Source organism: Gymnoscopelus braueri (genome assembly GCF_963280865.1).
Source record: "Gymnoscopelus braueri genome assembly, chromosome: 22".
NCBI lineage: Eukaryota > Metazoa > Chordata > Actinopteri > Myctophiformes > Myctophidae > Gymnoscopelus > Gymnoscopelus braueri.
The window spans coordinates 26,439,411-26,453,899 of record NC_137624.1 but is presented as its reverse complement, the minus strand read 5'-3'; the positions used below and the strand labels follow the sequence as shown (position 1 = coordinate 26,453,899).

Below are 14,489 nucleotides of genomic sequence, written 5' to 3'. Positions count from 1 at the left end.
TATATGTATATAGCTAAAATCTAAAATCACGGATGCTTTCCCGGTTTTAATGGGTTAATATCATTTGTCCACCTTCATCTTTCTCAGAGCCTTACTTCAATTCTGTTTTTTTAATAAGGTTTGCTGTCCTCTGCCAGCTATATAATAACACTGGGACTTCCAGTGTAACACCTGCGTTATTGCTGTAATACAACTTTATTGTTCCATAATGACATAATGGAAATAATGAGGTTTTGCAGAGAGATATTACATTTGTTGCCGAGGACAGAAGAGTGGGGGGATGAATTAGCCATAGCAACGCCAAGAAAACACATGTCTGTTTGTCAAAAGCACTCTTCAGTTTACCTTCGCCTTCTACCTTCTCCTCTTTTACATTCTAGACACGTAGCTATTGCTCACGGTAGGGAAAATTACAATAAGTGCAACACTTAAATTTGTGCTTTATTATCATTTTAATCTTTCAATTTTCTGGAGTGATAGTGACAAAATCTCAGTAGAACAATGCCCGTGAAATAGCAAACGCTCCCTAATTTCCTGCTTTTATGTGATTCTCCGATAACAATTTATTTTCAAGCTGCAGCATATGGTTACTTTTTTGCATTTTTACTTTTAATTATCAAACTATTTTGTACACCCTCGGAGCTCGTTCATCAATCATGTTTGGCTTAATGTGACACTGCTGAAATGAGACGAGGATTAACTGGGACAATACCGTGTGCAAACACATCTGTAATTGATTTTATTTGGACAACTTGAACCCTCTAGACCTGTTAGTTCTCAAAAAAAAAATCATGTCAAGGACCCCCAAAATTATATGTATTTGGCCACGGACCCCCATCTCAAAATGTTGTTGTTCCAGGGACCCCTGGAAGCAAAGATTTGAGTAACAAATGTTTTCAAGATTAAAAAAAAATAGCCGACTTCAAGCTCATAGCGCGGCACTCGGTGCTGCGCTATGCGCTTGTATATCTGCTATTTTTGAATAGCCAAACACATCTAAAATGACACAGTTGCGTTCCCAGATTGAATGGGTTTAAGTGGTTTTTAAAGCCATGTTCCTTCCTCTTCCTTTTACAGAGAAGAAGCCATGATGTCCACATACTTTGAGACGGTGGACGACCTCCTGGCGTCCTTCGGGCCGGCTCGCGAGTGCTCCAAGGACAACGGCGGCTGCAAGAAGAACTTCAAGTGCGTGTCCGACCGCCGGCTAGACTCGACGGGCTGCATGGTAAGTGAAAAGTGTATATGAGCTTCATGTATACGCAACACAAATCCTCAGTGTTACTTTTACTCTGAGAGTGTACACATCTAACCAAATGGACCACATATGCTGATGCGCCTGACACGCGCGTCGCGGGTTCGAATCCCGATCACGACGACCTTTGCTGCATGTCACTCCCCATCTCTCTCTCTCCCCATTTCCTAGACCAGGGGTCTTCAACATTTTCAGGCCAAGGACCCCCTAGCCGAGAGAGAGATGAAGCAGGGACCCCCTCTATATTGTATGAAATTGTGTTTCAGAAAAACGTTTGCTGCTCTTTTTTCCCTCCTCACCTATAAAAAATAGTCGATCTACAAGCTCACAACGCCTCGCAGTGCGAGGCGTTGTGAGCTTGTAGATCTGCTATTTTTGGCTAAAGTTCTCCTCAGAAAAGGGTTGCTAGGGTTCAAGTGGTTAATGTAAAAAAACTGAACAATCATATCACACAAAGATTTTGCGGACCCCCTGTAGTAACTCTGAGGACCCCCTAGGGGTCCCGGACCCCCTGTTGAAGACCCCTGTCCTAGACTATCTAATAAAGGCAGAAAAAGCTTCAGAAAAGGCGTCAGGAAAAAGCGCAGAAAAAGTGTCCACAGGACACATTAAAATACTGCAAACTCCCTTTTCACCCACCGACCTCATGCAATTTGCGTATTGTCTCACTTCACTGGTTCAGTATGGTCTCTGGTATAATCACGCTATAGGCTTTATGTGACATTTCCAAGCACTCAATAGTGTTTTATGTCCTCGGTTTTGATGAGCCAATGATGTAGTGTGTCTTTGTGTTCCTCAGGGTCAAAAAGACTTGCAACCTCGTTGAACCCCATTATCTTTGCATGCCGGTATTCCCTCATTATAAGATATCCATTACATTTTTACTAACTAGGCTAAAGTAAGTTGTGCTGTCACTCAGTGCAGGCGGGGCGCTGAAACAGCAGCACTCATGCAGAAAGGCAGAAAATCATGGCTCTACGCTCAATGCGGACTACAGTCAACAGTGTGGAAATACTTACTATTGGTGAGTTTATCCCGGCATACTGCTGCACACTTGCACCTTTTGTTGGATAAGGTTGAAGAAACATCACAGCAACATCTACTGTGAACATCTACCAAACTGTGGATATACAGTATACTCGGTAACAGGAATACATGAAAATAGCAGATCTACAAGCTTGTAATGCGGCACTCGGTGCCGCGCTACGAGCTTGTATATCTGCAATTTTTTAATAGCTAAAAAAATAAAAAAATTACACAGATGCTTTCCTGGTCTAAAAGGCTTAAATAAACAGAACGAGTGAGATCACTTTCCCTTCAAAGACAGCGGTCGTGCTTGTGCCTATGATTATGTGATTCCGATTCCCATAAAAGCGATATTTTATACTCCATGGACTCCGCAACGAATTCCTTTTAATAGAAATATCCTGTCGTAGGGCTAGTGCCTAGTGGTTCAATAACAATAGCGAACAAGAGAGGACAATATTGGCCACCCCTTTATTTGTGGCCATTGCAATTTAAACTAAGTGGATAGGTCATTGTTCAGCAGCCACTGGGGAAGGATATAAAGTCGTATTACAGGATATACGTTTTGGACCAAAACCAAACCTTTCAAGAGTGTAAACGAGGGAATCGTACTCCATCCAATCATAAGCTTTTTCAGCATGAAGTTATTATAATAGTGGAGATAGATGGATGAAGGGGGATTTTAAAGAATATTTAGAAAGTGCCTTACAGTGTATTAAACTAGAAATACCGCATTGAGGTTATAGGCCTCTGCCAAACAGTTGCAGTTGTTGCGACATCCATGCCTGTCCAGACTCATAGAGTATGTAGTGGAAATGTTTAAGGAATTTAATGAATGTGTTTTTTGGAGGTCTCACTGACCTTGACCTTTGATCACCTACTTCTAATCAGTTCGTCCCTGAGTCTTAAAGTACAGACGTTCACTTAGGGAATTTCATGACATTTGGCACAGACTTCTGTACCAAATGTCATGAGATTCCCTCCAGGCATTCCTGAGATCTCGCGTTCACGAGGTTGGGACCAGCGGAGGCATAAAAATGTGTACTTGTCCTTCATAAAGCATGTTTGGTCTGCAGTAATGATTGAGAGATGGGACACTTTGAGACAGAGGGAGATTTGCAAGGATCTTAATCTGTGCCAGGCCTAAGGCAGGGGGAGATTTAGCCCCTTTCGGGACCCTGTTTACCTTTTTTGTATTTGGGAAGTCGGTATCCAGGGTCCCTTGACGCTCAAATCACTCTTTCTCGTACTCGCGGCTACCACTGTCTGGTCTCGAGGTAATAGCTTGTCGCTTAGAAGTTGCAGAGATTTCTCAAAGGTACCCAGAGATGCAGTAGTAATGCGCGCCCGAAAGCTGCATTAATCTGCACGGATCGGCGATGCCGTTTAACATTTTTAATAATTTAGTAAAACTTAAGCTCCTCTCTGACACTCTGCTCCACTTCCCATGTCCCGCCTCCCCGTGTTGTGATTGTCACGCAAGCATGTAGGAGCTCGCCAATCAGAGGCAGTAACGTAGGACGCGTAGCTTGTCAGTCACAACGCGGGGAGGCGGGACATGGGAAATGGAGCAGAGTGTGAGAGAGGAGCTTAAGTTTTACTAAATTATTTAAAATGTTAAACGGCATTGCCGATCCGTGCGGATTAATGCAGCTTTCGGGCGCGCTACTACTGCATCTCTGGGTGCCTTTGAGAAATCTCTGCAACTTCTAAGCGACGAGCTATTAGCCCGAGACCAGACAGTGGTAGCCGCGAGTACGAGAGAGAGTGGTTTGAGCATCAAGGGACCCTGGATACCGCCTTCCCAAATACAAAAAAGGTAAACAGGGTCCCGAAAGGGGCTCGGGGAGATTATGTTTTTGTCTGTCTGTCTGTCTGTCTGTCTGTCTGTCTGTCTGTCTGTCCGTGGATAATCTTTCAAACCGCTACACCAATCAGTGCAACATTTCTTGTGCACAGTGCCAACAGTGCCAAGGAACTCAATCCCCCCAAAAAAATCACATTGGTCACCGCCAACTACGTAATTATTTTGTTTTTTAATTAATAACCTCAGAGTCACCGTCCCTCCCGGTTATGGCTATGGAGCCACGTGGAACTCAAATTAATGAACAATGGTAAACGGTGCATTTATATAGGGTCTTTATCCAAATTGCTTTACAATGTGCATTACATTCACATTAACACACATTCACACGTCCACAGCGGAGGTAGCCATGCAAGGTATACCCAGCTGCTCATTGGGAGCAATTAGGGCTTCAGTGTCTTGCTCAAGAACACTTCAACACCAGTGGTGGAAAGTAACTAAGTACATGTACTCAAGTAATGTACTTAAGTACAATTTTGCGATTTTTGTACTTTACTTGAGTATTTCCAATGTCCAATACTTTTACTTCTACTCCACTACACTTATTTGAAAACTTAAGTTACTAGTTACTTTGTAGATTTTGGTCATTATAACAAAACATACATTAACTACTTATGCCCTATATACATTTCGGCCATTTGAAAATAGCTTGTAGATCTGCTATTTTCAAAAGAGTTGTGTACATTTGAAAACTTGAAATGGGACATTCTGCATAATGAGCATTTTTACTTTTGGTACTTTAAGTACATTTTGATGCCAATACTTTTGTACTTTTACTTGAGTACATTTTGAATTCCGGACTTTTACTTGCAACAGAGTATTTCTACTGCAGTATTGATACTTTTACTTTGGAGTACTTTTTCCGCCACTGTTCAACGCTAACGCAGAGGGGGAGCCGTGGATCGAACCGAGGACCTTACGATTCCCAAGTGGCCACTTTTACCCTCCAGAGCCACTGGTGACCGCCTGATGTCATAGTGATGATGTCATAGTGATGATGTCATTGGAGGCAGTCGTGGGGGCAAACATGCCCCCAATTGCGACTTTAGACCAACTTTAGTGGCGAAATATATATAGGGCTGAAGTGGTTAATGTATGTTTTGTAATAATAATCAAAATCTACAATGTAACTAGTAACTAAAGTTTTGAAATAATTGCAGTGGAGTAAAAGTACAATATATGCCTCTGAGATGTAGTGGAGTAGAAGTAAAAGTACTGAATATTGGAAAGTAAAGTAAAAAATACCTCAAAATTTTACTTAAGTACAGTACTTGAGTACATGTAATTAGTTATTTTACACCACTGGGAACGATGCAAGTTGGCCCCGCTCGTTTATGCAATACCCGTTGCACTTGTTGTCAGTGTACTCGTTGTAACCGTAATTGTAGCGTGCACTACTTATATTGGTATAGCGGCACAAACCTGGTAAATGTTGGCCAATATGTGAAGCCGATGGGTTGATTTGGCCAATCTGATTCCTGTCACCCCCCCCCCCCCCCCCCCCCCCTCCTCACACACACACACACACACACACACACACACACACACAGATTCAGTGCGTCCTCCAAGGACCTCCATAAATGAACACAAATGGGAGACGGACACACCTACAGACAGACAGACAGATATATTCAGGCATTTGTGGATTCTCCATTCTTGGACAACCGCCAGTCCGACCTAATTACTTAGCATGACACATCCCTGGATCATTGGCGACACACACACACGCCAAGTTTGAAGTGGATCAATCAGGGGCTGCCTCGGTTATGTCCGGGACAGATGCACCGAAGTTGTGTGCATTTATAGGCACATATGACTCACATTGAAGGGGATATGTCCCTCTTTTAGTGTATGTGAAACGGTTGCCTCACACATAATTGGGGGGAGGGATGAAGAAAGTGTTTCTTGAAATACAGAGAGGAGAAGGGGGTCAAATTGATCTGAAAATGTTTTTTTTTGTTAGTTTTTTTTATCAACATTTTTATCCCACAATTTTGTAACCCAATTTTTTACACACAGTGCCAATTGTCTATTTAATCCTGGGCACCCACTCCCTCTGCCAACCTAGGGATGCCAGGGCCGAGCTCATGCCTCCTTCAATGCATGAGAGCCAACTGACCTTCCTATCACCTGACAGGGGATAGTTTCCCTGGTTAGACATAGCGCGTGGAAGGAACACGTTATTCCAACTAGTTCCTTTCCCCTCCATCGGGCGCCCCGGCTGGCCAGGGGGAGGCAGTATATTGTGACCAGGATTACTGCATGTTTTTGTGAGGGTACCTACCCTAGGAGACGCGGGGAGAACATGCAAACTCCACACAGAGAGGCCCTTTCGCCAATCTGAATGTTTTAACGAATTTGGATGGGTAGCCATCCAGTCCTGGAGATATGCCTCTTTGCATAATCCTAATCGATCCTACAATCTCTACAATACAAATGTTGTCCTAGCGCTAATTCCAGCTAAATCTACTCTAGGGATACCAAGATAATGAAAATAATTGTCTAAGCCTGCCACATCATGGTGGCTCTGATGTGAGTAGTAGTGATGAAAACATGAATTCATTTTTATCCTGTGTGCTTCAAACCTTGTTCATCACTTGTTTCAGCTATATTGATTGGCAGTCCTCTGACATGACTGATGCGCTAAATATGTCCCAGCCTTATCCCCATGCGATTAGGAGCTGTGCCTAGAATTTAAAATAACCTTCTCATGTTGAGAGAAGATCGAATTCCATTTAAAGGTAGGGTGAGTGATTTTTGTGTTAAAATATGTGTTAAGGAAAGGATTCCAAATAAGCATATTGGCTTCTTCCTTTTCTTGCACAATAACTTGTTTCTTTTGATGTATTGTTTCATTTTTAAATACAATGTGCTAATAAACTAAACAAAAATAAATTAAATTGGCTATTTTTCACTAACCAAAGTATAAAATTGGCCATAAGTGGTTAATATACATTTTGTAATAATCTAAATGTGCAAAGTAGTAAAGCTATCAAAAAGATGCAGTGGAGTAAAAAGCACAATACTTTGCGACTCAGGTGCAGTGGGGTAGAGTATTGAAACATTTAAATACTCAAGTAAAGTAAAACGTACCTCAAAATTGTACTTTTAAGTACAGTACTCGAGTAAATGTTACTAGTTACTTTCCACCACCGCCCTCACACCATCCATTAACATGAACCCGGAGTCACATAAGGGCACAAGCTGCCTCGTTTTATCTAATGAACATGAGGAAGACATATCTTCTTTGCCGGTGATTAATAAAAAAAAAGCAAAGTGCTAGCACATCTCCAATTTCATGACTTGTCCATAAGTCAAACCCCCCCTCCCCCTCCCCCTCCCCCTCCCAAAGCTACTAAATATGCCATTGCATTTAGTGGAGACGATGCTGGCCCTGATGTATGGGTCGGGAATATGACTCAGGTTTATTAATCTGCTGGAGTTGTCATGGTAACAGTGGGATGTAAAAACATACAGGGTTCAACCCAATGTGGGTGTCAGTAGAATAACTAAGATTATTTTCTATGGGGACCAGTTATAAAACATCTGTGTCTGTACTCTGTACAGCCACAGTCACTACGCATTAGGGGGAGAAAAAAAAAGAAGTAATAACCAAATGGGTCAATTTGACTGTCTCGGAGTTACATTAGCACGTCTGTGTGCACATTAATAATATAACCGCGTAGTCGTGCACAAGCGGTAGAGCGGCCGTTTAGGAACCCGGAAGGTTCCAGCAGGACTCGACTCCCGCCGCGCTCTTCCTTGCATGGATGCCTCTGCCGTCTGCCGTTGCGTGAATGGGCGAATGCAATGTATGCACGTTGTAAAGTGCCTTTGATAAAAGTCCCTATAGAAATGCTGAACATTTATCATTGAAGGCAATGGAATGAAAACTGTGACTCACTCACTGTATACGTAAGTCAAGATAAAGGCCCTTTTCTTGTGTAAAGAAGGAGAAATGAAAGGGGAAAAAAATGATATTTTAGCTTTATATTGAAATATACATCACTGTCTCCCTGTCGGTATGAAAAAACAACACTTGTAGTTTATTCTCCTGGGCCGAGAGCTCAAAGAAGAAGTCTTATCACTGGGACAGTGCTGTGAATGTGAGAGAACGTTATTGCACTGTTTGGTCTCTGAATGGTGACAGAGGGGAGAAGCGGCGGCAGGAATAAAAAACAAGGAAATTGCAGTATCAGTGTTTGGCTTTGATTGGTAGTGACAAACAGCCTAAAGGCCGGTCAAATTACAGCACCATCCAACCCCCTAATGATTCACCCATCCATCAACCCGGGCAATCCTCAGCTAGCTCATCAATTTAATTGGTTTACGACGCAAGTCCGCCCCAAACTCCTGTCAAATGTCTGGCATCGGAAGTTCCCCATCGCCTTCTCCTTGTAAATCTGCCAGGCGTAAACCTCCCTTGCATTGAAGTTTACAACACTCCATCTAAAATAAAACTAGGGCACATGAATCAGCTGTCGGACATGTGAAGCGAGCGACGTTTATATTGCACTTGTAAAACTATCAAAAAGAGTGTCCTCATGCTACATGGGACACTTAAATGAGTCATGTTTGATACATTTTCCGCAATTTTATATCATTCCTCAGCGATAGTAAATGTTCACACATCAAAATATTGCCTTCCTCCAAAAGACTTATCTCTGCACACAGCTCACCAATCTAGATTGAGCGGATAGGATGGATAAGACAAGCATGTCATTCAAATTTGGGCTCGAAGTCGAGGAGGGTAGCTATATCCTAATCAGTAGGAGGTGCAATAATGTCAAGCATGGAATCTGACTCCACATGGCGTTATATTATGTCGTTGTAGTTGGTCAATTATACGGATTTCCCATTATTTTTAACCAATATTTATGCTCCAAAGTTTGACGACAATGCATTTTTCATACATTTGTTCTCCCGACTTGCCAAGCGTGGATAAGCATCGCCCCTTTTTTAGGTGGGGACACATTTTCTGCACATTTACACCGTAACAAAATTCTCTACACCGTAGCTCCTCTTAGGATGGTCCAAGTCGAAATAGGCACAATCAATTAAAGATTTTCTTAAGACAAATGGTGATTTATGGTGAGTCTGCACTCCTAACTCTAGAGGTTATTCTTTCTTATCCCCGGCCAATAAGACATTTCCACCAATAGATTTCTTTATTGATGAAAAGTTTGTCTTTTGTCTTCCTCTGCTTTTGATGCATTCCTGGTGCAGTGCCCGATCATCGCCCATAAAGTCTTAATGCTCCGCATTCTTTCCAAAGAACCTTTTGTAAAAGTTTGTATTATATTATATCGGGAGTCGATGAAAGCACACTTAAGCGGCCAGATTATATCCACACACCGCAATGCATAGGGAAGCAGGTACCGAAGGCCTCAGGCATGTTGACAGATAATATTAAGAAGTTGGATACAGGTTTGAAGCTTAAAAGTTGAGTCGCCGAAAGTGATGTTTGTTGGTTAAAACAAAAACTTTTTTGTTAAAAGGTTAAATCACTATATTCTGAGTGTTTCTTCAGTAACAGTGGTCTCCCCATCTCTCCAGCTCTTAATAAACAGAAAATGTTTTTTCAGGTGGGTTGCCAATTTTGCAGTGTTCCAATACCAATGTTTTCTGCTCACTTCTTTGTTTCATCACTTCCAAATGCACTTGTTGATCCTGTTCTTGAGTTCTCTCTCCTGATTGGATAGAACTGGTATATGCTGACCTGAACATTTTATGTTTACTAAAGAGCTGGAGAGACAGGGAGACCCGTGTTACTGAACAAATACTAGTCTATAGCAATGATTACTATCAGAATTATAAAGCTACTGTACATCTTCCACCAGTGTGTGTGTGTGAGTGGTGGAGGCGGGACTCGCTGCAGTGCCTGTAAATCTCATTTGGTGCAGGGTAACAGGTCAAAGGTCTGCCGCTTCGCTAAGAGGGATAAAGGAGCCCAAGAGAAATTAGAATCGGCGATGTTGTTTCACTAATTATTTTTAAATGTGGCACTGTGTGCGTGTGTGCGTGTGTGCGTGTGTGCGTGCGTGCACATGTTGAATTAGTGTTTTGATTTGGACACTATAAACCTTACCTAAAATCTCTCTTCAGTCAGTGCCATCTGACTTTATAACCGTACCACGTTTTACTGAACAATGAAATAATATATATTTCACACAGGCTTTTTTTAGCACCCACCCCCCCCACCACCACCACCACCACCACCAAGTAATGAACAATAACAGTATGATATTTAAACCGGATAACGCATCCCAGCCGTATCATTATCACACATCACGGCAAATTAAGTAATGAAGGACAAGCGTGTGTTGATGAGGGGTATACGCTGCTCTGACCTGCTCTGAGTGTGATGATTACCATGATTATATGAGCATGGAGAGAGAGGGTCATGTGAATTCCTGCCGCTATACTGTGGCTGCATGTGCTCCTGGCTCCCACATCCAGGGTATAATCCAGTAATAATCCAGGGGTCTTCAACGTTTTTCTTTCAGGCCATGGACCCCCTATAGCTGAGAGAGAGAGATGAAGCAGGGACCCCCCTACATATTGTATAAAACTGTATTGCAGATTAAACTTTTCCATAGATTTCATAGATCGTTGGATTCAGGTGTATTCTCAGATAGTTAATCGTTTAAACCCTCAATATTTAGTCAACTTGACCAATACTCTCCGAAAATAGCCGATCTACAAGCTCACAGCTTGTAGATCGGCTATTTTCAGCGAATGTTCCCCATCACACAAACATTTGGCGGACCCCCTGTTGTAACTCTGAGCACTCCCAAGGGGTCCCGGACCCCCGGTTGAAGACCCCTGCATTAATCCATGGAAACGGCAGCGGAGATATGTCAGACCAAAGTTTAACAGGCAATCCTGAGACCATTCAATTTGAATATCTGTTGCTGTCGGGCAGAAACCTCTTATCTCCATTCGCGGACTTTTTTAAGTTTTTTCCCCGTAAATTAACATAAATGAATGTTTCTTTGGCTTTGATCGTACCACAGCGTCACACAAAAAGTATCAAAAGTTGCAGATCTGCAAGCTTGAAACCCGGTTCCGAAGCGACACGTTTTGAGCTTGTAGATCTGCTACTTTTGCTATTTTTGAATTTGAATTGTGCAAAGTAACAGCTTTGGACATATATGAGGTTTCCACCCGACAGAGACGATAACGTTGTCCCTCGAGATAACAAAAACAAATCAAATGCACACAGTTAAAATGGAGCCAACCCACACGGATTGTGGCCGCCGTTGTTAGGCAGCATGGCTGCCCTTTGGGCCACAGGGCTAGGGATCCATTGGTTAAGGCTCTGTTGGTTACCAAGGGATCCATTGGTTCCCAAGGATTCCTACTTACTTACGTACATGTGAATGTGTTTCCGGTTTAAATCTGCCGCCGTACCAATCAAGCAAAGCTATGGGAAACTGATTTGTTCGCCAGCAGATTTAAACTAGAAATAAATAAATAAAGTCCTAGCCTCGCCAATCAAGTGAAGCTATGGGAAACTGAACTGGAACCGGAAACGGGTACAGTATGCCACCTTCGTGAAAACCCAGGACTACAGTTATGCACAGAGCCTTTTCCTCATAGTTTGAAGTTTTCCTTTTTAGTTTTAATTTATTTAAGAGGCTTTCTTCAGCACAGCTAAAAAAAACACGTTTTGTTCTGGTTTTAAATTAGTCATGTCTTCAATGTGCAACAGCATGTCTGTTATTGTTCGTTCTACGCGCTGATCTTTAAATCTACCCTGTCATCTCCAGCAGGGCGCCACTGATTCTCCAGATATTGTACACACCCAAGCACAAAGATTGACTGATACCGCAGCCAAGAAAAACAGCTATTACAGTTTTTTTGCCAGGAATAACAGCAGTTAAAGTTGTCAAAGTCAATATAATTTCTCTTAAATGTGATCGATTCACATTTTTATGACCCTCCCCCTGGACCCAAGTTAAAAACAGTATACTATTCTTCTGACTGAATTTAAAAAGCATGACCATCCCCTAGGCTGTTTTCTTTCAGCATACTCGTACATTTTGAATGGACCCCTACAGACAGAATCGTCTTCATATCGTCACTGTCTTGCAGAAATCTTGTATCTCCATACTTCATTTTTTTTTTTTTTTCCTAGACCAGTGGCCTATTTTATACCTTGGCATATGCCAGTGTCAGGCAAAAATAGCAGATCTACAAGCTCACAACTTGTAGAGATGCGACACATTGTGAGCTTGTAGATCGGCGAATTTCTGCTATTTCTTAAACATTTTGAGAAATAAGAAACCGTTTTGGACATACAAGGTTTCCCCCCGACAGAAAGACGTTTCTGTCTGTTGTTGCTAAATCTCCTCTGAACCAGATACCTGCTGACTTAATATGTTCGGGCTTATCCTTGTGGATGACATTGAATTGTGCTATTATCTTTCATATTTTATGGGAACTAGCAACACCAAGAAACAGTTCAGAGCTGTGAGAGAAATAATGTGAGAGGAGGAAGAAAAATAGACAAATGACTTCCAGCATTATGAGTAACATTGATTTTACAGTAATGCAACTGGAATTGCAAATGAGAGTACATTTGGAAAATAACAGAGGGGGAATAATACTGTATGCTGGTCAGACCGCGATTTTTCCCCCCTAAAAATACACCAAATATTAACAAAGGATGTAATGTGTGTACAGTATTTCTTTACACATGAGCTCCGCTAGGTACTGTATATTAGTGAATATATATATATAGAGTAGGATCCTAGAACAGGATGTTCACGACCAATATAGTTCTTTATTCACAGTATCATTGAGCGTGTTGTCTGAATGGCGTGCAGGCCTTTTGAAGGACACTATAAGAGGATGAGTTCACTGATAAAAACAATTTGCTTTAGACTTTTTTTATGTGAAAGCTAATCCTTTTAAGTGTTGCCCTCTCTCCCAAGCTCTTATTTCCGATGGCTTTGGAAATAAAGGGGATGGAGCTTCAGCCTTGTAAAGTTTCCATTTCGGTGGAGAAGAGCTAACGTGATCCTTATTGGACACACGGACGCACACACACGCACACGCACACGCACACACACACACGCACACGCACACGCACACGCACGCACACACACACACCGATAGCTCTGAAATCCGATTTAGTTCAGTTCATTTACCTAAATGAAATGCAATGAGCCAAAATTATGTCCAAGAAGATTTATAAATACTACCAGAAAAATATTGAGCTTTACTCGTTCTCTGTAGTTTTCCAATTAGCAGGCACACCAAGTGCATACTAATCATTATCAATTGAAATATTGGTGCGCCGGGGGAATTGCGGCATTTTGTATTTGATGCTATTTTCTATGTTGCTGCATTTCCATCCGTGTTTGGAAATAGTTTATGCCGGTTGAGAAGTGTTTTTTTGGCTTTGTTCTGTACTGCAGGCCAGGTCCAGTCTTTAGGACTGACTGTCCCCCCCCCCCCCCCCCGCCACACTAAGTGGACACTTAACTACTACAAGTACATTTACGGCAGTGGCTCAGGGGGTAGAGCGGCCGTTCTCGGAATCTGATGGTTCCAGGTTCGATACCTGCCTCCCCCTGGCGTGCTCAAGTGTCCTTGATAGGTTCCGATTCTACAAAATGTCTTCTAAATCCTAACAGTTTTCTGAAAAACTTATGTTACTATATCAGTGGTTCTCAAACTTTTTCATGTCAAGGACCCCCACAATTGTATGTATTTGGCCGCCGACCCCCATCTAAAAATATGTTGTTCCTGGGACCCAGAAGCAAAGATTTGAGATCAAAAAATTTTTTTTTCAAAAAATATATATATTCAAATTTGCACAAATGTTCAAGATTTAAAAAAAAATCAGATCTACAAGTTCGTAGCGCTTAAAACTATCTGGATCTGCCAACAAACATCTGATTTGGGCCGCCTGCCACGTCATAGACTTTGCCGTTGCCGTTGTTTTGAAAATCGAGGAAGTTGCTATGAGTCACATGATAGAAATGACAAATTCATTCCAAACTCTCAAACTCCTTTTCAAAACCCGTTTTCAATGTTTTATTTTGCTTTAACTCAATGTACTAGCCACACGCCTTGGTGTTTCCTAGAAATATATAGTCAAAAGTAGTACAATATTTGTAGTGGAGTGGAAGTTACAGGCTATGTTACAAAAAATATGTATATGTATATGTTTTGTTAGTTTTTTTCTCTTTTTTTCCTCCAAAATACTGGCCATCACTATGGGTCATTAACCCATTCAATCCAGGGAACACATCTGTGTCATTTTAGATTTGAGCTATAACCATATTATGTTATACTTATTGGCTATTCAAAAATAGGAGATATGCAAGCTCA

The 14,489-nt window shown here is 41.8% G+C and overlaps 1 protein-coding gene across 1 annotated transcript in view; it reads left to right on the top strand.

The window, feature by feature from the left end:
- The window catches only part of astn2 (astrotactin 2), a gene marked incomplete at both ends in the record, with an annotated part of 625,858 nt that overhangs the window by 372,882 nt on the left and 238,487 nt on the right, over window positions 1–14,489 (top strand). Inside the window, one exon of the mRNA XM_080420257.1 lies at window positions 1,078–1,228. Within this exon, the coding sequence (XP_080276383.1) occupies window positions 1,078–1,228 (151 nt within the window). The remainder of the gene's footprint in view (window positions 1–1,077; window positions 1,229–14,489) is intronic.